We start from the raw sequence: 25,511 nt of genomic DNA on the forward strand, positions 1-25,511 counted from the left end.
TATATTTTACTGATGAAAGATCTGTAAACAGGATAGCTCCACTTCAATACAACGGGTCAGGCCAGTCTGATCATCCCTTTAGTAAATGTCACAAGGGCTTCCAACTAGATTCATTGTGAAATACATAACTAAGCAAACTAACCAAGCACAGTAAAAATGATGTGCTTTTGAATTCCAAATCAGCTTGCTTCCCGCCGCTAATCTGGACACCAAAGAATGGTATTTCATTGTAAACCAAGAAGAGACTGATTCAGGTTCCAAAGGAATGCAATTTGCCATTTGAATCATCCTTGAAGTGAGGGTTGCATCGTGAACATGTGAGGAGCTGTGATTAAAGGTCTTTACTCTTTATCAATAATATGTTTAATAGGCATTCGATCCCATCTGTCTGCATTTAGTGACAAATCAATGCCATGCTGGGTAATTACAATCGGATAAAGATCTAGAACTTACAAATCATTTAGCATTAACACTATAATAAAGCGTAAATATTTTAAATCATCATCATTACGATTATGTTTTTTTTTTTTTTAATTATTATTAAATTCCCTTTCTCATGATGTTGCCAATCGTTCTGATGTTCCAGTACCAAGTATTACTCTTTTTCCCCTATAACTTCTCTACGGAGTTTTTTTTTTTTTAAAACCTAAATTTACTATTAAGCTCACATTATCTTTTGATTTCTTCAAGCCTGTAATTATCTGCTCAATACAATACAATCTGCTGTATTATAGCTTTTACTGTACTTCTTTGTGCAGTGCACGGCACATAGTCCTAAGTGATATGCCTTAAAGTTAGTAGTGTATTGTTTTAGCTTTCAGTTCCATGAATGTACGTAGGGTGATTTATAAACGTGTAAAAACACTGCTTTCCTGTAGACGTCAGATTCAGAGTTTGGTTTTTGTTCACATCGCTCTCCTTATGTTTATCAATTTAAAACGTCACTGACAGTCCCTAGGATAAGAGACAAGGGCTAAGGAAAGGGAAACGGGACATCACGCTATCAAGCAGGAAAAAAATATATCAAGATTAGAAATGATAGCGTTCATGTTTGGTATATTTTCTACTGTATCCCATGGACTTTATCTGAAAGCGCAGCAAAACGAATCAAGTTACAAAGAATGTCGGAAGTGACAGATAAATAAATATATAGAGCACTGTGATAAAGTACTTTGTATACTATTTACCAAAACGATTGCATTGTAAAGATAATTATATTTTAAAAAAACACACACACACGAGCGCTGGACTCTGAAGCTAGACGAGCTTTACCATGTCTGCGACTCCGTTTGAATCACTGGAGAAGACGCTGGAAAAACAACATCCCCCAGCCCCCCCCCCGGAGAGCTTAAAGAAGTAAAACGGATTATGTACGGGAAAGACACCAAGTAAGAGCAAACAAAACAAAGCTGTCTGCCTTTACTTTTCACCGGCCCGGGCTACCTCGCCTGTGACCGAGTGGTAAAAATAAACTACACAATCCCAGCACACACTGCGATGTTTTTCACTTGTTTAAATGGTCAGGATGTCCTTGACTCCTGTAAGACACCTTCTTGGAGTTTATAAAACTTTATGAAAACAAGCGTTTGTTTATTTATTTACATGTCACAGGTAACGTTAATAAAACATGTTGTGCATCAAAATGTAGAGCAAACCCACCCCTTCATGTTGGTCACTTATTTCAGTGAAGCAACATGGCATAGCATGGGTTAAATTGAGTTCTAACTGGAAAGTGACAGTCCAATAAATAAACCATGGGGCTTTACTGGGGTGTGGAACAACATGGCAGAGGGGTGACTGCATACAGTATAGTAGGATAGTTCAGCTACACAGTGATGAGGGGAGCCATTGGAAAGAACATGCATTTGCGAAAACGAAACTGTAGGAAGTGCCTCCCAGTCTACCTAATTTTTGATGGGGTTATATCTGTATACCATTGGACATAAGATAAAAAAATAAATTCTCCAAATTTTGTATTTACCATAATGCATTCTTTCAGGCCAATCAGAGTTGGGTATATCACAGTTTTGTTTTGTTTTTTTCTGAAAATGACATGGTATGACCCATCTGTTGTGTTGTCTGTTTGTGAGCAACCATCTCTTGTAATTTATGTTTGAGGACAATAGAGTTGCCCCAATGTGCCGTGGAGGCTGCTGCAGAAAGGCGCTTTGATTCAGTGCTTCTGTGGAGCAACTGTGTCAGCCCCGCATCGTCCACGTGGGACTCATTCAGAACCAGATCGTCCTCCCTACTGATGCACCTGTTATAGAGCAGGTCTGTTTGGGAATCAAGTCTGTGCAACGACTCTCAACATCCCTCAAGAACATAAGAAATATGTGAATTTGTATAATTGCTTGTGTTATTTACTGTGCCTTAGAAGGTAGCCTCCAACAGGTAGTATAGTACAGGTGAGTAGATCACCAATAGTTTATAGCACATAAACATGTACTAGATCTGGACACTGAACACTATTAAGTATGGCAGGGAAAAATAATTTGTTAAAATGCAAAATGTATGCAAAAATGTGAAGTGATTTATTTTATTCAGAAGTACAGGTCAAAAGTGGAAAACAAACAGTGCAGGAGTGAAAATGTGCAAACATTTCAGCCACTTCAAGGGCACCCTCAATGCTTCTGTATTTTGGCATTACATAGCAAACATATCTAAGAAAGAAAATGTTTACTCTGAAGCCACGGTCATAGGATTCATTGTTGAAATAACAGATGCCTGAGAGTGGCACCCAAGGAAAGGATGAAGTACTGAGGCTTTTTGATTACGTCTATTGACAGCAGCACGTCCCTTTGGATACATTACATCTTACTATTTCATTTGCAGCTATGTTATTATTACTTCTTCTTATACATTGCACATGCACTGCATTTACGTATATATTTCCCCAGACACGTATAAATGAGATGTTGAATCTCAAGTGGTTCTTGTGTTTCTCTGAAAAAAAAGTACGAATTTAAAATAGTCAATAAAATGTACCATTTGGAATAGAATCCCCAAAAACAAACATATTTTACAAAAGGGAGAGCAGGATTACATAGAGAACAGATGTCAACATTGAAAAATTGGATATTGTTATTTTTTTCTTAATAAATTCAGTTCAAGTATTGAGGCTGAAAGAAAACGACAGCTGCATTTGTCATCCAGGGTGGTAGCAGCGGTATTTGAAAAAGTAGAAAGGAAGTGCTCTCAAGGATTCGTGAGATTTCTAACTTTTCAAGAAGTACATCTGCTTTAAATGAGCATTGACCTCTCTCTCTGACTGGAAGGTCAATTCATTTGAGTGTTTGCAATGTCTGGGTATTGAACAGAAACCCCCCAGAAATGTTTGATAATTCGAATGGAAAATACTGTACTGCAGCAGATACTGCACCAAAACATTTATACTTGAACCCTAAAAACTTGATCAAAAATGTAATTGATTATTACATTAAATACATACTGTGCGTCAAATGCAGCGTACTGTACAGTGTAGCTGGTCTGATTTTAATTAGGTGAATTCCTGTCCTAAGTTCATCCCATAATACGCAAAGGAGCTGTGACCAGCATTAGCAGTTGCATTGTCAGTGGCTCAGAGTCTAATTGTAATTATTAATTATAAGTTCTATAGAAACTATGTTCTGTAATTGTGCCTTGTGGTTCTTCTGCACAGATCACTGCCTTGCACAAGAGGGTAGGAGAGATTGTCAAAGTGGCAGCCATGTGTGGGGTCAACATTATCTTCTTTCAGGAAGCCTGGAGTAAATACAGTGCACTTACTGTACTGTAAGTGCAGCACAGACAGCCAAGCTCATCCTTGTGTCTGCTGCAGTGCATTAGAAAATGGTATTACTAAAAAAAAAAGATTTCTTTTGGTTGGGACTTTCCTCCAATGGGAAGTTGGCTTTCCACACGCTACACATTCGAGTTCTACATAGATCTAGGGAACTAAATATTGAAAAAAAAAAACTAAATATTGAAAACACTGTATGAAGGGCTCTGCACTAATTCACTGAAGTATAGTGTCTGTGCAATTTACTTTCAGCAACTGTGAATTAACTTGAGCTTGTGAATTATCGAATCATGGAATAATGAGAGGACACTCCACATACTTTTGTATGATTCTAATAGCGCTAATGTTGTATTTACCTCTGTGGCGTGGGGTGTATTCAGTACATCTTTTAGAAGTAAGATTGTAACATTTCAAACATATTTCCAAGGTCAGTATGGCCCACTGAAAAAAGGTAATGCAATATTCAGAGACAACCTTGTAGACAACGCATTGTGCAGCTTGTGTGGTCTGAACTATTGAGGGATCAAAGCCTGGTTTTCCTGTGTCCCTGGGGATAAGGCCAAATACTGTCTTCCAACATAGAGGAGGACAATGCTCAGGACAGAATTACTGGGAACCAGGAACTCTCAGCGTTCCCATCAGAGTCCCTGTGCTGTCCAGGACTCTAATTCATGACCTTGCAAAAAACATCAGAAAAATACCATTAGGATACCATTACAGTACAGGTGCAAAGCATTACCAGCAATCCCGACACAGTGGGTGTGAAACAAATATTGCACATTGGTCTGGTACTACTAACATGGTACCATGCTACTGCAGTGTGTGGAACTATTGGCATGTCTTAGCAGTTTCTTCCATTCCTGGTTTCATGTTGAGTTAAATAAGACACACCTGATCTTGTTACCTATACACACTGTGGCTCAAAATAAAACCTGGTATGGTTGAAACTGCTATGCAATAGGAGTCTTATTTCCAACCCTGAGAAAGGGTAACAACTGTGGTGCAATTCTATCAATGCCTCCTACCATTATAGCTGGATGCCCTTGTGCTACCATTTCCCATTAATAAGGTATCATTGATACACAGGGTACACTATGTGTGTGGTTAATCAAATTGCGATTGAGGTTCTAGGGGGACCTTGAATTCCTAATCTGAATGAACGTGTTAGTTGGTTTGTGAGGATTAAACCAGTTATTGTACTCTCCACAGCTGGTCGTAAGGATTAGGGACTGCCCTTGTTTTGTTTTTTAATGAGATTTCAGTGTGCGCTCATAAAAAAGGTCCCATGTCCTTGAATCTGGAACTTCTGCCACTGTTCTCCTATTGACTCCTGGAGCTGCCTCTGGAGATACGACAGAACAGCAAGGCCTGAGAAAAACTAAAATCTCAAAGGACTCCTGGTATCTGTATTTACAATTATAAAAAATCTTGTTTTAACAAACACGGGGACTTGGTCAAGATTCCCTGGGAGATTTGCATTACAGAGGGTTGGAGTTACAGGCTCTCTTTGGATAAGATTTGTGAAAATCCAATGCATTTATCGTGTTTGCCATTGAGAGTGTGAGAGACACAATCAATGGACAGGGGTCTACATTTTGACTGAGGACCCTAAAAACGCTTAGTCTGTTGTTTTTAGAAGTGCCTTTACTTGTGTTCATTGCTGTCCTCTGCAGAGCAGGAGAGGTACGATGCAGTATTTGCTTTGGCAGCTTAACTGCATGAGAAACATAAACACATTTGTAGCTGGAGCCTGGGCCAGGATTAGTGTGCCACTGACTGTACAAGCAGACTTTATTCATTTTAAAACTGCGTTGCTGAAAAGGTGGTTTTTATGTTTAAGTTGGATTTACAAAGTTCATTTCAACAGAGTTGATTGTGCAGTGCAGCATTTCTTTTTCACGATTCCTTCATTCATATATATATATATATATATATATATATATATTATATATATATATATATATATATATATATATGTGATGGAGTGTGCATTCCAGATCAAACTTGGGCAGCTGTGGGGCCGTGGGTGTAAAGAATGCACACTCCATCTGGGTAAAGGCTGTGGACAAAAGTAATAAAGTGTGAAAAGACATAAACCAACTGGGTGGTAAACAAAGTGTGGGGATAATGTAATATGTTTAAAATTAAAATTAAAGAGTTAACAAATGAATGTAAAGTGGTTATCACAGGTTGATTTAAGAGGTTAAACCACAAACTTGGGTTTAAAAGAATCAATGTTTTGTTGGGTTGAAAAAAAAGGTATTATATCGGAAAGGGTATCTGGAGGGATTAAGACCCTGAGGAAGATACAGATGTCAACATTATCTCCAATATAGTGTAATTGTTTAATTGTGAATTTGCTGGTTGTTAAAAGTGGCAAGGTTGAGAAGGTAGGGGGGAAGGGAAATATGAGGAGGACTTGCTGAGAGCCTGAGTGGAGTTGATTGTATACGAAGAAATGAAAGTAAGAGAAAAAAGAAATAAGTTACCTGTGTGGGTAATTCGGGGTAAATTACCCTGTCCCTTCCTAAGGGACACCTTTACTGTTTAGTTAGACCCAAAAAAGGGTTTAAGCTTTTCTTTTGTTTTTGTTTACACCAACAGTGCAGTTGTTTTGTTTTCAAATAAAGCCGGTGTGTTTCATTCTAAGTACTGTTTTGCTTGGAATTATTCTTATATATTACACGACACAAGGTCATTATCCAGAAAGACGGCAGCAAATTCGTTACAATATATATACACCGCACTCCCATTTTTAAAAAGCTGATAATATCTAATATACCAATAAGGTTATAGTTGGTTGTATAAAAGCATATCTGTTGAAATTGTAGTATTCCTTGGAAAAGGCAGGGAACCACTGATTCAGGTATTTGCTTCTGTTTTTGTGCAGCAATGCCCTTTGCCTTCTGTACCAGGGAGAAGGTGCCCTGGACAGTTTGCTGAGTCTGCTGAGGAAGGACAAACAACACGCTTCTGCCAGGAGGTGAGAGGCTGAAGGCTAAAGGTTAACATGCAAGCAGCAGGCATGCCGAGTACATAACTATTTATATAAGAAATGAAACCTCCCAACTACCCACAATGCAGCATTATTTTTCAGTGCAGCCGGTTTGTTTCTGCAATGGTTTATGCTCCTTTTATCAGGGTCCTTGTAGACAGACGTGACACAGTAAAACAAAACAGACTTCAAGCATTCCTCTTTACAATGAATTGTGTTCATCTGAATAATGAGCATGCATCCAAGAAGCAACCTTACGAATGCATGTAGTTTTCTACTCATAAAATCGGCTTCGCTAAATTCTGTAGGTGAGTCATCTAGGCACAACCATGCAATAATTTCTGTGTTCAGTTTTTTACCCTTGCTTGTTTTGAGACCTTGAAGTACGAGTTTATTACCGATAGTCAACAAGGCAAGAGTGGACCTCTATGGATAAAGTTTGGACAAACCTGAATCTTTTACTGTCCTTAATGATACACCAGCCCTGTATGAAACTCGGATCAAAAGAGAAGAATACAGGGAGTACAAAATTGTTAGTTCACCGTGGAGTTTAATTTTTTCAGCTTCATATTTTTTAGTGCAGTTTGAGTCACTTGCAAGCTTTCACTGAGATATGCAAACATGTCAGTTTAATCATCCGTTGCAATACCCGCACTATTATTGTGGGCTTTTTCTTCTTGGAGTAATGATTCAGTTCACTTAGTCTGCCCTCCTCTGCTACTGTGTCCTATATCAAAGATGTAAATTATGTTTTGCTGCATTCCATCAGTGGCTGCCTAAAACATTCATAATGCCAGTGTTAAGAGTGTAAGCACACCCAAGTGCCAGTTGTTAGGATGTGAATGAGTCTATAAATCTCAGCAAGGTTTTTTCAGATGATTAAGTCTTCATGTGATATTTGCCATCATATCTGAAGGTGATGCTTTTAAGGAAAGGTTTGTGATTTCGTTTTGCATGTTATATTTCAACTTGCTTTGGTTCCTTTTGGCTGTAATGTATTTGTAAAATATGACCGGATGGGCAATAATATATAGGATTTGGGGTTTGGGGGGCGGGGGGAGTCCTTGGGGAGCAATTCCCCCGTTCATTATTGACCCAAGATCAACATAAAGGATTCTATGATTAAGGAGTTCTGCAGTACGGTATCCAGGATCCATTAATGAAAATTAAGCAAACGGTCCAGTAGACAAACGTTTTGACAATCTTATTTAACTGCATTTGTCATTTTGCCTAAGATTGCCATGGCAAATGGGCCCTGTATTTTTTCCCATGCTTTTCCCATGCTTTTCTCATGTTTTCCCATGCTTCACCATGTTTGTATGTGTTATACTGTCTTTATATCACACTACTATCCTTTCCTATGCTTTTACAGTGCTGCACAGGGATCATGATTGATAAGCTGATTTGTAGACACTTTTACAGTACGGCTGATTTTATATGAATCATTTTTAAAAGCTGAAATAAATGGGTATGCTTTCAATATTTAAAAACACAGCAAGTCTTGAATACACTGATTGTGCTTCAGAATTCACTGGGGGCAGGCTAGTTCGCACAACGCCAAAACAGGCATTCATTGGAACAGAGCCTGTCATTAGGAAATTATACAGTATTTAAGAGACCAAATAAAAACCGCAAGAACAAAAGAACAATGAGTAATTGTGCTTTAATAACCAGGATGAGCATTTTAGTGCATTAGTCTATGGGCTGACTTGAGATCTGCGCTCATTAGCTTTAAATCTGCTCTGTTTTATTGTGACCTTCCTGATCCAGCTGATATAATTGCATCTCTGAAACATTTTCTTTTTCTACCAGGATGACAACTCGAGTCTGTTTGTCTCCGCAGGATATATTGACATTGTGCAAAAGCTCTGACTGGGGGGCGGGGGGGGGGTCATGATCAGTTCCTTGGGGTCAGTGTGTCAGACTTGGAAACACCAAGAAGCCTGTCTGTTAATGGTGAAGGTTGATGGATACTGCTGTTTAAGGAGAATGGAAAGTGTTCAGTACCCTAGTCAGAGCACAATTAAAGACTGGTAAAAGGTGATCCTTTTTAACAAGCCAACAGGATAGAAATGCAGATTTGTTACTGGTTTATTAATTGATAAAAGGTGTGAATAGAGGTGCACAACAGTTTCACCCATTCCAGATTTTACTATGAGCTTGACTATCCACAGTGTACAGTAAAAATATAATATATGTCGCTAGAAGTAGTCACATGTAACACTCACCCCCCGCACACCACCTATATGGTAACAAGCTCTGGTGTGTCTTGTTAAACTCATAGTAAAATCAAGAATGGATCAAAGTGATATGCATTGGGAGCCTGTGTGAAGAGTCTGAGGACATTTGGCCATGTTCAATCCCTTTCTTGAGTTAAACTTGGAGAGTCTTGCTGTACACTAGTGTTCATTGGGGTCTATGCACAGGTCAAGACTGTCAAAGGTACAAGTGTTTGCACATGGCCAAAGACAATGGAAAACCATCACCAGGAAGAGCACTCTAAAATCAGATTACACAGATAACTACCTATTATAACAAGTAAGCAGTGGTGCTTTTAGTCGATTGCATTATTTTTGAGCAATTGATGGCTTATGTCACACACTGCTGTCATGGAGACCTCTGACCCCTGCAGGTGAGACTTCCTTTGGGGGTTCTCATTTGGGGGCCACGCCCAGCTTCTGCTTGTATTTGATAGATGGCATTGACCTGCTAAGTGATTGGTCCAATGTCTTGAAATCGCAGCAGAATTAGATTTGCGTTCGTCAAAGGCAGGATAACAAGCACACACAGGTGTCGTGTGCTCTGGAAACCGAGTAAGTGACGTGGCAAGTCAGAAAGCTTGCAATCCCAGTGCTGTCACAGCAGGGAACTGTGGCTGCGTGCTGCACACACCCAGATATTTAAAACATGACATTAAGAAAACCAGCTAGGTGCTCTTCAGGATTATGACATGCCAGTAAATTCTGATGTGTCAGTTTTGTGCATAATTCTACTTTTACCCTTGCTGTGAGATGCAAGGTTTTTGAGAAATGATAATGCCTTTCTGTCAGCAAAAAACCCTTTGTCACTGCAGTGAAGTGATGTGTTGACAAGACACCCGTCATTAGAAAGGCAAATGCACTAAATTACAAAGCCAGATAATTGTAATTAGTGCTTTGAGAGCTCTCCCAATTCTTTGCAATTTCGCCCTCTTAGAACATTAATTTATTTGTCTAAATATTTCTGCACACCATCACAGATCTTCCTGGGAATGACAGACTAAGTTATGGTCTCATAGACAAGGGGAGCTTGTCCTTGTCAACATTGGGTCAACTCAATACACGTGCAATAGCTTGTGGTCCACCCCACCCGATAATCTGTTTGACTAATACTGGGACACAATAAGCAGGCTCTGTATGTTATATCAGTATCCCTTTTCTATTGTATTTCTCCACCTGTAACCAGTTAATGGTGCATTTCTCAAACTAAAACCTGCAATTCTGCCTCTCGTAGTGTGTACAGGACATGTGATTGCTTTAATAATTATTTCTGTGCTAAATAGGGTCTCTGCTTCATTGTTTTCCATATCACTCAAACTAACCCTGCACATTGTAAAAAAACCGCTCTGCATAACAAAGCTCATATTGGCAGGATTTACCCCAGCTGCTTTCAGTGTGACACTCTAGCTTAACAAACATGAGATTGACCCGTTTACTCCTACTTTATGCACATAAAACATGGTGAAATTACAAGAAGCTAATCCCTGAATCAGTTAGACTGCAACAAAACACTGGGTAAGGAAAAGGACTTACAAAATATCCATGTAAACTTTGGCTCAGCAATAATGAAGCAGTGATGGTGCTGTAGGCTTTTATTAAACAATAGTTGTATAGTTCTTTATTTATTTTTTTTATCCCTTTCCAGATTGTTTCTCTTTTCGTGCAGTCAACCTATTGCATGGAGGGGAACACTGGAGACAGAGTGTTCCAGACCCAGTTTGGGAAGATCGCTGTGAATATCTGCTACGGGCGGCACCATCCACCAACTGGTTCATATACAGTGTGAACTGGGCCGAAATCATGTTCAACCCCTCCGCCACTGTCGGGGAGCTCAGGTACTGAGGTGGGCAGGGGGACTGTACCCAGAAACTACACCGAGTGCCCTGCTACCGCAGCCCACAGCGCACGTCTTGTCCAGTGTTGAAGATTTCTGTGATCTGGCCTTTTTTCCATGATTGTTACTGAATAGTTGCACACAGCTCTCACACACGTCACCCCATTAGTTTGCATTAAATTTCAGACTAGAAGATTTTATAATTGTATGTACATTTTCAAATTCTTTGGTCTGTCAGTGTAAGATAGTGTAGGACACCCCTTGATTCTCTGAAATAGTGCCGGTAATATTTAATGTACAAAATAGTAGACCGTGCCTTTGTTTGAAATCATACAAAATGTAGCCTCAGTGGACCCATATTTGTTAAAGCTTCATTACTGTAAAAAATAAACCTAGCAGAATGATTTAGGAGTTACCAAAGCGGCCTCATTTCTAAATTAACTTTTCAATATGTACCCTTTTACTCCTTAACCATTGCCTTAAAACAACTCAGAACAATGCTAGTTAGTTGCAGTGTTGGTGAGCTGCAAAGTGGTCTGTCTCAGTTGTGTCATTTTTTCAGTGCCAGCTGGCATTGATGCCCTCTCTCAGAACTCTGGCATATTGCACAGGAAGACTTGTACTGTAAACCGTTATTGCCATGTGTTATACAAACAAGTGGATTGAGCTATCCAGCTGACGTGCTGCCAGTCTTGTCCTTGAGCACGTAAGCCTATTTTGGTCTTGTTTAGAAATGCAGTTGAACAATTTGAAAGAGTTTTCAGTCGTGAACGGCTTAAGTGAGGATGAAAGGTGATGGTTCTTGTGGAGTGTTCCACGGCCTGGGCCCTAGTGAGCTGGAGTTTCTCCAGATTATAAGATGTATTTTAACATTGTTTAAAATAATAACAATGCTAGCCATATTGTCATTATTGTAATAGGTTTGCTCTTGTCAAAGCCCCACAGCAGTTCCGACTGGACTGGTCCTTGCTGCTCTTGTGGGCTTTTATATTCTCAGGATCCCTCTATGGAATTGGTGTTATTATATAGTTGGATTGTATGTACATTATTTCCTTATATCATTATTTTCTCTTTCAGTGAACCAATGTGGCCAGTCGAAGCAAGAAACGCCGCTATCGCCAACCACTGTTTCACCTGCGCCATCAACAGAGTGGGAACGGTGGGTAATTCAGTGTTAGTTCTGACCTGACCTTGATGGCAAACATGTTTTCATTAAAAAAAAAATATATATATATATCTGATGCATTACCAGGTTAAAAAAAGCTTTTGGTTTTACAGGGTCTGTTACACTTACACGCCATAGAGCATTTCACTTCAGCGATGTCAGAGCACGCCACAGGCTGCTGCAGGTCTGCTAGGTTAACCTGCAGTGACCCTCTGCCTTAGAGAGAAGCCCTAGAATTTGATAGGCTTTTTGATGTCTGTACATTGTAAACCAACCAGAACTCTGCACACAAATTCCAGATAGTGTTTTCCATTGCTTTCATGCGAGTGCAGCAGCTTACTTCTGCTGCTACTGCTTGTGGTGATACACTGCCCTTTACAGAATACAGTGGGTTAGCCTCACCAGTGCAAAATCCTAAGGAATAAAATGTTTTTTCAAACGTAGAATTTTAAATTAAAACACAGTAAATCAGTGTGACAGGGATCCACTGACTTCATCTATCAAATAGCTAAACAGTTTTTTTTCTGGTTATTCTGATTTCTGTACCTATCTACAGGAGCATTAGGAATGAGTTTACATCAGGAGATGGAAAGGTAGGTAAATATCAAGTACTTAAACGTACTTGTCAGTTGGATGATACAGTATTTAAATAGAGGCAATACCGGCAGAATCACCAGGGAATAGGGGTCAGTCTGTCAGTAAGGGTGTATTATGACGAACTAATCTATTAATTGATGGGTTGTTTTTAAAGCCAAATCTGACCGACTTTTTAATGGGGAAAATCGCAAAATTCTAATCCAATCACAGTACACATTTGCTCTGCATCTATTGCATTAATGTAAGATTATCCTAAATGTTTCCCAAGAATATACGTTGAATTTGCCCTATTGGGCTGTGCACAGTGTGATGTGTTTCTGTTTTTCAGCGCACACAAATTTTGGCCATTTCTACGGCTCTAGCTATGCGGCAGCCTCCGATGGCAGCCGTACCCCTGGCTTGTCCCGCACACGAGAAGGGCTACTGGTGGTGGAGATGGACCTTAACCTGACCAGGCAGATCAGCGATAAATGGAGCTTCAAAGTAAGGAAGCTCATACTTTTCGTTTTTGCAGATGTCATATTAATACTCTTGTTGTTCGTATCCTTTTCTTTCTTCCAAAGAAGGTATCTATATCTGGGGAAACAAGGACAAAACAAGAATATATTTTGGAGAAGCACAAATTCACAGCTAATTTGTTTATTCAGTATACTGAAAGAGCAAAACTCAGAAGTATTGTGGGCTGAATGTGGGAATGACGTGAGTTTGGACTGAATTGGGGGGGACGCCAGGAGCCTCCCTCAATAGAGGTGTGACCACTGACACTGCCAGGGGTCAACCAAGGTCAGCTGGTGGAACTGCCTAACAGAATATATGATCTTTATCACAGTTCTTCTTTGTAGATTTACAATGTCAATTCTTTAAAACTGCTCGGATATTGGCATATAATTAAAATGTAATTCCATAGTTCAGCCTGTGCTATTTATAGACATGTTCATCTTTTTCACTTTTGAACTTGCTAAATAATTCATTGCACTTTTGCAATTCATTGTCATTTTCACAATAGCTTAACGTTTACAAAATGGAATAGTTTACCAGGGAAATGCTTCTTGAATGACTCTGTCATGTTAAGGGCATCAGAATCATCCTTCACCCCCTGACAAAGAAATCTTCTGGAAGTTGCCGGTAAAATTGCACCTGTTTTGTTTTCATGCAAGGTTTGGTCAAATTGCTGACTTTGTCAAAGGTTTTAGAGAACATGGGTCTGCTGTGTTCAATCTGTCTGTTAATCTTAACAGCTGCGAATAAATAATCGAAATAAGTCTTTTCCAGTAGGTTTGGCAAGTGTCTGTAGATTTAGCACGAGGGAGTAGGCCTTTGCCCAATGAGACATGTATTGTTCACTTTGACTCTAGCTCGGTTGAAGCAATCTATAAAACGTTCCTCAGCCCACTGATAGCTGTGTGATTCTTCTATGTGTTTTCCAGATGACCGGCAGGTACGAGATGTATGTGGAGGAGCTGGCGAAGGTTGTTAAACACGACTTCAAAGCGAACATTATCAAGGAGTGATCACACGCCCATGGCTGTGATTGGATAGCAACCTGGGAGACGGACAAATCTGCCTTTACAAGTGGTGTACCGCACCATGTGTGCTGAGACCAACTTAAAGGGTTACAGAACATGTAGAGATTACCTTTGCCGTTGTCTGTATTGCAGTAGTTTGTTGTAACAATGTCACGATTGTCTTATAGCAGGTGGAATGAAACCAAACAAAATAAACAGTTGCTTTGCAAGTTGTTTAAAGTCCCTCTGTATCATCAGTGTTACAGAACTAACAACCATCTGCCCCATAAAACACAGCTAACCTGGGCATTGAGCACCCTCTAGTGTACAAACTGAAAAGCTGGACCAGAGCTGAATACTATACTTTATTGATTATGTGAATGTAATTCTGTTACATTTCCTTGTGTGCTCAGATTCAAAAGGCTTTAACTTTTCTTTAAAATTATACTGACAGCAGAAAAAAAAAAATTAAATAACATTACCCATTTATAGCCACGATCATGTGAACATAAATGCATGTAGCTATAATACAGTACAGTTATGGCTGTTGGAAAACACAGTGCAAAACCTTTACTAACTAATCTGATGTATAGAAAACCCAAAATACTACGCTACAGCTACTCTATAATATGAAGAATAAAAGAGCTATTTTGTTAAGGGGTGTGAGATACCCCTACAGTGTTTTAATAAATGCATTTGTGAAAAAGGTGTATGTGCACTTCAGGGCAGTGTTTAAACCAGTTTGTTACCCTATACAAATCTGAAGTGTCCAATACTGAAAGTTTCTCACACCTCTGACTCTATTAATGATGTAAAAACAATAACATTAAGGATATGATCTGGAAATGTGCGCACGTTCATATCTCAGAGTGGATGATACACTTCCATTCAGTTTCTCAAATGGGCAAAATAGAGGACTCTGACCACTATCAGGATTCACCCACTCCTCCACTCTAACACTGCTCAATCACGGGGCATGCTTATCTTCACTTCCACTGTGATTGATTCACTGTTGTGCTCTTCATTTGTTTACAGACAGTCGTAAAGTGTACTTGCAGTCTTTTTTTTCTAGCACCAGCCAGGAAAACTTGCTGCGTCTCCACTGAACTTTGGGGCAAACTTTCAAAGTATCGACTTGCGTGTCAGAAACAACACTTGAGAATGTTTACGAGATCTTCAGTTATATTGTTTCTTTGTTTTGTAAAAAGTGTTTGTGTTATCACTGGAGTAGATGCTTTGAAAAACATGCTCTTTATGGCAATATTAGGGTTTCAGGGTTCAAGGGATGTTTCCAGATTTGCTACTTAGGGTCAATTCAAAAGCTTAACTCACAAGTTAATGAATCAAACAAACTTATTACCATGAGACTGTTGCTGGCTTCTTAAATAACATTCAGGAAAAGTTTGACGAATATTAACTTTATTTTATAAACTAAGCTTTGTGAACTGGGCTCCAGTATTTTACACTGATCCCAAATCCTTCTTTTAGCCCTGCTTTTGTTACAATGAAAAACATGCAAGATAATAATAACACACTTATTAATGAAAAACAGATAGTCATACAAAAAAAAAAAAAAAAAAAACACAACACCTTTATATTGCATAATCCCCAGAAGTTATGAAGCAGTTGATTAAACAAAATTAAATAAGCCAGAACAGTTCCAGGAAAACTGATTACCTTTATTTTTAAATTTCCTGTAAGTGTGATTTGAGAATGAAATCATGAGTGGACAACAGGGGGCGCCGCTAGCCAGGCAGCTGACCCAGTCAGTGTTCAGGTCCCTGTGAGGTCACTTTGTATTTCCTGATATTTTATGCAATTTTTCTTCTCATGATTAGATAGCAAGTTTCTGCAAAATCAGTTCCCTCTTAAGATCTGTTGCATGAACAGAAAACACTACGTTCCTTGAACAGCATTACTAATACACTCATTACCCAAATGCAGTACCTGAGATTCACCATTAGGATGTCCCTAAATAAACTCTGCTCTAATGCAAAAAAATAATACAGATCACACACGATGCTTTACCTCCCCCATCTCCAAAAAAAATAAAAATAAATATTGCCTTTTTAAATCATCACAGCACAGGCAGTGGTCTCCAAAGTGCGGATCAAAATGGAAAAGAAAAAATAATATCTCACTCTTTTCAAAGAATTTCAAACGGTTGCTCTTAGAAACTGCCTCACAAAGAAACACCTCAAAACTTCATGCCATGAAACTGTTGTGTTGTGTCTGTTGTGTCTCCAGCACTCGATACCGAGTAACCACTACAGGGCGACAAACTTTGGGACTGTTCAGTGTACAGTTTCCTACCTTCCATTATCCTACAGTGTCCGATAAGCCAGGCATCAGATGTTCTCTGTTAAATTGGATGGCCACACCCAGTTGACTATCTAAAACATGAAAGAAAACAGTGAGGCAACCAATATTAACAATTATGCAAAAGGACAGCCAAGGGACACCCTGTATTTCTATTCTTGGGGTGCACACTGTCCTCAAGCACCGGTGCCCCACAATTTCCCGGCTAGCATAAGCCAATCTCTTAGTTATCCAGTTTTAAAAACTGTGTTTCCATTCTTTGGCTGTGGAACGTCACACCCTGGGTCATCTGAATAGTAGCCGGTTCAGGTAGTTCATTTAGTAATGATTTGACTTGTTAGGCTTTGGATTTAAAACACTGGTCATGTTTTTTTTTCCCCTCCACCACTTGTCTTTAACCGTAATTTTCCCTTTTTTTACCCAGAATTGAGAGAGCAAGAGATAAAAAAAGAGAGTGAAGGATCTCAGGATCTCAGTCCATTATACAAACAGGTTTTTTTTTTTTTTAAGCTGCTGTGCAAGTCATGGTTGAGAGCCGCAGGTCCTGCCGCAGTGTCCGGGACTGCATAGAATAGGGGTCACAGTGAGTGTCCAGTGCTCCAAGCCGATATCAGCTCTCCTTGTATACAAAGAGAATGTCTTGATCCGTCCCGTAGCTCATCCGTGCCTCCTCAAAGGTTCTGATGCTGGTGCTGCACACTCCTGGGGGACACACAGCAGAAAGGAAGGAGGGTTACAAGAGTGCACGACCTAAAATGAGACCTGTGCTTTTACCCAAATGTGGAATTTCTGATAATACAGGTTAGTCTAATTTGTATCCGCTAATGGGGGGAGAATATCCCAGGCAACAAGAATACTGTAAACACAGCCCTTTGAAAGTCGTAAGAACTGAATCTTGAGAACTGAAATAAAGTCTTCTACTTGCCGACCTCTGTAGCAAACCAGCCTCAAAGAGCAGTTCAACACTGCACATGTTTTACATTCTGAGCAGCTGGCTGGATCTGTTATGTTTCATTGTCTGCAAATACAATTCTAAATGATTGCCCCAGTCCTGGACAAGGTTTTGCAAAGTAGTGCTCTTTGCTGTCTGAATAGATAACTCACGGTCAGAGTAGGCAGGGTTGTTGTAGAAGATGCAGCCTGTAGCCCCGTTGAAACCGCACACCACCACAAAGTGACCCTGATAATCCGGCTTCCTGCAGAAGCACTTCTGGCCGACAGGGAGGAAGCAGCAGTACTTGACAGGGGTCGAGCAGAGGTCACAGACCAGCAGGACCGCGTTTACCAACACGATCGCCACGTGCCCTTGAGCCAGGTGATTCTGGATCTCCTGAACAGTTACAGAACTGGGCGAGATGAGAGCACAAGTAAATTAGGAACATCCACTTGATTTTTGTATGTAAAGGAGGCAGCAACAGTGAGAATGCTGAATCATGACAGGTTTTGCCTGTTTAGTGATTCTGGGAACTTGTTATTCAATGGGCTTAGCTCACTGGTAAGTGTTGAATGGGTAATGATCTAAACAGCAATGTATCTAAATACTTCCAGAGTTTCAACAAATATTAGTTGCTTTCACTTCAGCTGTGATTTATTGGCCCACTCTTTCCCAATATGAGGAAAGAGGTTTTAGGCTGGTAGTATTAGGATCTGCCACTGTTAAAAGATAAATAAAATGACCATGACATGTTCAAAACCTATTTATACACACACACACACACACACACACACACACATATATATACACTGAGTGTACAAAACATTTGGAACACCTTCCTAATATTGAGTTGCACCCCCCTTTGCCCTCAGAACAGCCTCAATTCGTTGGGGCATGGACTCTACAAGGTGTCGAAAGCGTTCCACAGGGATGCTGGCCCATGTTGGCTTCAATGCTTCCCACAGTTGTCTCAAGTTGGCTGGTAGTGGATCTCTGCTCCGAATAGCTCGTTCCATCTCATCCCACAGATGCTCAATTGGATTGAGATCTGGTCACTGGGCAGGCCACTGCAGTAAGTTGAATTCACTCTCATGTTCGTGGAACCATTCCTGGACAATCCTAGCCTTGTGGCATGGGGCATTATCCTGCTAAAAAAATCCATTAGCAGATTGATACACTGTTGCCATGAAGGGATGCACCCGATTGGCAAAGATGTTCAGATATCCTGTGGCATTCAAACGTTGCTCCACTTTTATCAAGGGGCCCAATGTGTGCCATGAAAACACACCCCACACCATCACACCACCACCAACAGCCTGCAATGTTGACACACGGCATGATGGATGCATGTACTCATGTGGTTTTCTCCATATCCTAGTCCTCCCACCAGCGTGAAACAGCAGGAACCGGGATTCATCAGACCAGGCAATGTTTTTCTAATCCTCCAGTGTCCAGTGTTTTCGTTCCTTAGCCCACTGCAACCGCAGTTTCTTGTGTTTTGCTGAAAGAAGTGGAACTCTGTTAGGTCGTCGGCTGCCACACCCCATTCGTGTCAAGGTACGACGAGTTGTGCATTCTTTTAAGGGTCTTTCGATACCAATGTTGTACTGGACTGTCAGTTGACTAACTGTAGCCCGTCTGTTGCTCTGCACAATTCGTGTCAGCTTCCTTTGGCCTCTTTCATCAATGAGCCATTTTCGACCACTGGCCTGCCGTTGGCTGGATGTCCTTTGGATGGTGGACCATCCTTGATACACACAGGAAACTGTTGAGCATGAAAAACCCAGCAGCGTTGCAGTTCTTGAAACACTCAAACCGGCGGTCTGGCACCTACTACCATACCCTGTTCAAAGGCACTTAAATCTTTTGTCTTGCCCATTTACCCTCTGAATGGCACACAAACACAATTCATATCTCAATTGTGTCAAGGCTTAAAAATCCTTCTTTAACCCGTCATCCCTTCATCTACATTGATTGAAGTGGATTTAACAGGTTAGATCAATAAGGGATCATAGCTTTCACCTGGATTGACCTCGTCTGTCTATTTCATGGAAAGAGCAGGTGTTCCTAATGTTTTCTACACTCAGTGTATATATACACACACATTATAGATAGATAGATAGATAGATAGATAGATAGATAGATAGACAGATAGATAGTGGGTTAGCTTAGAGAAATATTTATTTTAAAAGAAAAAAGTTAAGAAATAAAATGTTTAATACCGTTTCTCCACCACTACACCGTTGGCTTCTGCTTTAGCAAACAGCTCATTGACTCTGTTCTCTTCAGTACTGAAATGCTTCTTATAAAACGACTAGAGGTGTAAACAGAGAGATAGTCAAATACCCAACACACACGTACAAGCTGAACTCAGCCAATATCATCAATCAGAAACATCACCACCTGGTTTCCAATCAATCACACTGTTTGGAGATGTATAAATGTTTTGCTACAATGTTGATTAATGTATACAGTGCTCCCTCACTTAAGGCTCTTGGTTATAACGCTCCTACAGCATGACCCACGATACCTTATACAAGTGATTCATTCAATATTTCTACTGAACTGAAGAAAAGCTGCGCTGGCACATTATAACACAGACATCTTACTCAGCATTCGCTTTATAATTAAACAAATATTAGGCCGATTATGTGGTTATCTTTCCTAATGTATTTACTTTTTCGCTGCGAGAGGAGCTGCGGCTTTCTCCGGGAGACGAGACGCTTCAGCCCAGCTCTGGCAGCCGAACCCGGGGTAAGCCCATTCCTTCTTCCCCTCACCCAACCTGCTCTCCTTCTCGCACTTCATTTGCCCGTCTGCCGCTTCAAACTGAACTCCCGATCACTGTTTAGCCAGGCTATTTATATTTTTTTTTTGTAAAAAATATAGCGTTGATTACTTTGTGCTTTATGCACGGTTAATTCACGGAAAGTTACATTTTTGCTTCGCTGTATGTGCATTGTTCCGAGGCACCCCTCTCCCATTTATAACACTCTTCGTTTATAATGCTCATATTGTGCCTGTGTTCCGAGACCCGCGTTATAGCGAGGGAGCACTGTATTCCAAAGGATTTGAATTGGCCGCTAACTGCTGTTGAGAGGGAGGGGGTTATGCAGGCAGAGCATGGACAAGCTGAAAACAGTTCCCTGTCAGAAGCTGTTTATTTAGGAATTTGCTGTTACAATAGAATAGTCATTTCATGATATGTGATTCTTTCATAAACAATATTTTGAGATAAGCCAAGAGCCCTGCATGTAAGAAAATTAATTTAACAGTTTGATACTAACAAGAAACAAATGTTTTGTTAAATTCTTCAGGGATGGAAATACAACTCATACTGCATAGCAGCTTCATCCATTCCAGGTTTTAGTACAAGCTTGATCAGCCACTCATAGTTAAACCAGGAATGGATCAAACTGCTGTGCAATGAGTCTTATTTCCATCCCTGTTCTTTCTATTTTCATACCATTAAAATTAAAAAAAAAAAAAAAAAAACTTTCCTTACTTTCAGCTATCTGAAAATCAAAACATCACATCTGGTTAGCACTATCGAATTAAAAACTGAAGCAGCGCTGTTGGGTGACCCACTCGCCTGGTTTCGATAGCCCTTGTCCACACCCAGGGTCTGGGTACAGAACCTCTGCCTCACCCCCAGCTGGCACATCAGATAGGCCAGGTCGATCGTCCACACGCTCTCCGTCAACTTGAGCTCCCAGCATGCACTCTGGAACTCCTCCTCACTTACTGGATGCAGGTACCTGTGCAAGTTGATGGTGGTGGTTGTCATGTACAAAGAGGGCTCCCAAACTTTCTGAGCTCAAGGCTCCCCATAACATTAGGCATCCTGACTGAGGGCCCTCACCACAAATTTTGATACCTTTGAAAATGTTTGTATGATGTGGAAGCAATTTCAAGTAAAACCTGTTTCAGCATGTTTTCAAGGTTTTTTTTTTTTTGTATTCATTATTGGTGTCTTTGGGTCTCGTAGTTCTTTTGTAAATGTAATTCTGTGTGGACCACATGTACAAACAGATTCCAGGAAAGACAGCATTATCTCCGCTACCCTAACGAAACAAGAACAGTTTAAATACTTACTTCAATACCATCCTGGAACAAGCCAGCCCACAGTCCCAGTGATACAGCTGCCGAATGACAGGTACTTTCAGTTGAACATCTAGGAAACAAACCACACTATTACAGCACTGACATGCTCCGACTTGTGAAAAGGGAGAATCACATGTTGCAAAATTAAAACGTGAGTCCTTAAGAGACACAAAGGTGTTTGGGTCTAGTTTTGTAAAATGTAAAAAGATGAAAATACACTTATTTGTTTAGCCAATAAAGCTGTGTATAATTTACGTTGTTTTTTTTCTTCTGCTGGATCTTTCCCAAGCCCTGCTGGGATAATGGGATTTCATCTGCTAACTCCACTTCAGAAGTAGCCTGGATTGCGATGATGGATTTCAGATGAACAGATAGCAATTCTGTTTGCATATTTTTAGTACAGTACAGACTCTGGGAAAACACTCAGGATAGCCTGGTGTGCAGTTACTATAAATGGTCAGACTTAACTTCTGCCGCTAGTATTATTATTCAACAATGGAGATATAGTGGAGGCCCTGCACACCCTGTCCATGTACGTGTTCTTTGCACATAGGTTATTTAGAAGAAGAAAAAAAAAAAAAACCCAACACTTCATATTCATTTATTAACTTTGTTTAAATTGACATAAATAAAATCTAATGATCTAACAAGTTGTGAATAAAATATCTTGAACATTCTTAATGTCTATATCAAACTACATTCAAATATAAATATAAGTCTTCCTTTAGCTGTCATTTTAATATTTTGTTACAATACCTATTTCTACTTTATCATGGTGCTGACGCCTGATTTGTTTAGCAAATTAAAGATTTATCTTGGGAAACGTTTTCTTCTTCTTCTTCTTCTTCTTCTTCTTCTTCTTCCTGCATTATGCATGGAAAATCTGGCCCTGTTTTGCATTATGTATTTGCTTTCAACTTGGCCGCCTCCAGCTGCTTTTCTGTACAGTGCTATTTGTTGCTATATGTCGTTCAGATGCAGGCGCTACTTCAGAAAGCTCACCACAAATACATTCTGGAAATTGTCTCTACATTTGTTTTAATACCATCGAGTTACACACATTAACTAATACAGTACTGTACCTAGACACTCAGTAATGTAAAAACAATCCGCACAGATGAAGATCTGATTACAGTGGCCGCTGTAGCGGAAAGTGAAAAATAAAGAAAAGGCCCTCAATTTTATGATACACCCCGTCCAGATTATAAGAACACGCTAAAGAAGCAAAACACCTGGGACACCACTGTGGCCAAACTAGACATGTCTAGTAAAAATATTTATATTTGAAGAGCAACATAAACTATACACTATACAGTGTAGCAATCTCAGTTCCCACAGGCTGGATCCTCACACAGGGCGAGACAATCCACACACAGGCAGAGGGTGGGCGCGAACCCGGGTCCTCTGGCACTAAAGCATAGCGCCGATACCACTGTCTTTGTATGTTGTTATGTCACCTACCGGCCCTGCTGCTGCCTTCCCCTGTGCATGCTGCTGTAGCATACTTTATGCCATAGACCTTCAAGCAAATCACTTCAAAAGATGAAAAAAAGAGGAATCGATAATGATGGGCTTCTTGTAGTATTTAATGCAGCTTTTTAAATTATATTGTCCTAAAACTCTTGGATTTCCCATGCCAGGTAAACGATTCAGTCATGCAGTGCACATTATCTTTATATATATATATATATATATACACACACACCACACACACACACACACACACACACACACACACCTCTGGAAAAAATTAAGAGACAACTGCAAAATTATCAGTTTCTCTGGTTTTACTATTTATAGGTATGTGTTTGGGTAAAATGAACATTTTTGTTTTATTCTATAAACTACTGACAACATTTCTCCCAAATTCCAAATAAAAATATTGTCATTTAGAGCATTTATTTGCAGAAAATGACAACTGGTCAAAATAACAAAAAAGATGCAGTGTTGTCAGACCTCGAATAATGCAAAGAAAATAAGTTCATATTCATTTTTAAACAACACGATACTAATGTTTTAACTTAGGAAGAGTTCAGAAATTAATATTTGGTGGAATAACCCTGATTTTCAAGCACAGCTTTCATGCGTCTTGGCATGCGCTCCACCAGTCTTTCACATTGATGTTGGGTGACTTTATGCCACTCCTGGCGTAAAAATTCAAGCAGCTTGGCTTTGTTTGATGGCTTGTGACCATCCATCTTCCTCTTGATCACATTCCAGAGGTTTTCAATGGGGTTCAGGTCTGGAGATTGGGCTGGCCATGACAGGGTCTTGATCTGGTGGTCCTCCATCCACACCTTGATTGACCTGGCTGTGTGGCATGGAGCATTGTCCTGCTGGAAAAACCAATCCTCAGAGTTGGGGAACATTGTCAGAGCAGAAGGAAGCAAGTTTTCTTCCAGGACAACCTTGTACTAACAAGTTGTGAATAAAATCAAGACCCTGTCATGGCCAGCTCAATCTCCGGACGTGAACCCCATTCAAAACCTCTGGAATGTGATCAAGAGAAAGATGGATGGTCACAAGCCATCAAACAAAGCCGAGCTGCTTGAATTTTTACGCCAGGAGTGGCATAAAGTCACCCAACATCAATGTGAAAGACTGGTGGAGAGCATGCCAAGACGCATGAAAGCTGTGCTTGAAAATCAGGGTTATTCCACCAAATATTGATTTCTGAACTCTTCCTAAGTTAAAACATTAGTATTGTGTTGTTTAAAAATGAATATGAACTTATTTTCTTTGCATTATTCGAGGTCTGACAACACTGCATCTTTTTTGTTATTTTGACCAGTTGTCATTTTTCTCCAAATAAATGCTCAAAATGACAATATTTTTATTTGGAATTTGGAAGAAATGTTGTCCGTAGTTTATAGAATAAAACAAAAATGTTCATTTTACCCAAACACATACCTATAAATAGTAAAACCAGAGAAACTGATAATTTTGCAGTGATCTCTTAATTTTTTCCAGAGCTGTGTGTGTGTGTGTGTGTATATATATATATATATTTCTTGACATCCTTCATCAAATTCATTTTTCTCAACATTAACACGTGATTACATATTTACATATACCGCGAGGTTTCCCGCCGCCAGTGTAATATGAAAAACCGCACGGTTTACCGCTTACCGCCACAGCTCCCAGTGTAATCAGACCTTAACCGTGTTAAAATAAACAGAAACAATGCAGCGATGCTAGAAGCAGCTGGTGTCGGTTACTTAGTTCACTGATCAGCGAGTACAGCACACTGCAGCCTATGAGCGAGATCGAAGTGTGAGCTGTACAAGACAGTCCAAATAAACTGCATCTTATTATAGTTGTGGTCCGTCCCGTAGTAAGACTAAACTTTTAAGTATGGGATGTTTTGTGACAAGCATAGACTGTGGTGTCTAAGTCTTAACAAAACTGACATCAATCGCATTTTATTGTAAGAAACATGAATTATATTACTGTGCTCCGTGTGAACACTGCGGTACCCCTACCTACGTTCTGGAACTGCTAAACCGATTAGTTTTGTGCACCACAAAAAAAAAAAATAGCAACGCGGTTTCAACCGGCCCAAGCACAGCGGTCTTGCACTTCTAATTAGGGAGCTTGTTTTGGTCGTAAAATATAAAACTTTCTCTTACCTGTCATTCTGTGTTGTTGCTGTTTTAATCTTGCTACACTGTATCACATTTGCTTGCTTCTAATGATTTTGATCAAGCTTTATTCATGCATGGCTTTGCATGTCTCTGTTGTTATAACGGGACGGGACGGGGACGGGGGGGTTCAGGTGCCATCGTATCGATCTTCCTGATGCAGTTCTTGTTTTTAATTTCGGAAGCACCACTCTCCTCCCTCCGGCACTTGCCTTCACTCCACCCCCGATTCGGATTTCCTGCACGACTTCCTAGAAAGGAAGTATTTCTAGACAAGCGCTAGCGAGAGGGAGAGAGAGAGAGAGAGAGAGAGAGAGAGAGAGAGAGAGAGAGAGAGAGAGAGAGTCTGGCTGGAAGTGTTTATCCCACAGTGCCCCC

General features: G+C 40.0%; 1 protein-coding gene and 1 pseudogene across 2 annotated transcripts; one reads left to right on the plus strand and one right to left on the minus strand.

Moving 5' to 3' along the window:
- Nucleotides 1–1,273: 1,273 nt before the first annotated feature.
- Nucleotides 1,274–14,422, plus strand: LOC121297037 (annotated as a pseudogene).
- On the minus strand, nucleotides 13,107–25,431 carry LOC121297587 (protein GUCD1-like). 2 transcript variants are annotated; one of them, XR_005947183.1, is made up of 7 exons: nucleotides 25,122–25,431; nucleotides 21,484–21,562; nucleotides 20,981–21,146; nucleotides 19,611–19,702; nucleotides 17,559–17,800; nucleotides 16,449–17,156; nucleotides 13,107–13,206 (listed from the first exon to the last, which is right to left on the minus strand). XR_005947183.1 is itself a non-coding variant. In XM_041223983.1 (6 exons), the coding sequence occupies exons 1-6, from the start codon at nucleotides 25,126–25,128 to the stop codon at nucleotides 17,065–17,067; spliced, it is 678 nt and encodes a 225-aa protein (XP_041079917.1). In that variant the 5' UTR covers nucleotides 25,129–25,431; the 3' UTR covers nucleotides 14,542–17,064. The 2 variants fall into 2 exon arrangements, 1 of the variants encoding a protein (XP_041079917.1); XM_041223983.1 differs by lacking the exon at nucleotides 13,107–13,206 and having other exon boundaries at nucleotides 14,542–17,156.
- Between the last annotated feature and the right edge of the window lie 80 nt (nucleotides 25,432–25,511).

This window comes from Polyodon spathula, chromosome 22, assembly GCF_017654505.1.
Source record: "Polyodon spathula isolate WHYD16114869_AA chromosome 22, ASM1765450v1, whole genome shotgun sequence".
Classification (NCBI taxonomy): Eukaryota; Metazoa; Chordata; class Actinopteri; order Acipenseriformes; family Polyodontidae; genus Polyodon; species Polyodon spathula.

Bases quoted from the DNA above. Each gene is read 5' to 3' on its own strand.
- LOC121297587 (XM_041223983.1), bottom strand. The intron at 21,147-21,483 runs GTAAGTATTTAA...CAACTTGCACAG, and splicing joins TGTTCCAGGATGGTATTGAA to GTACCTGCATCCAGTAAGTG. The intron at 17,801-19,610 runs GTATTAAACATT...CATCTCGCCCAG, and splicing joins GGTGTAGTGGTGGAGAAACG to TTCTGTAACTGTTCAGGAGA.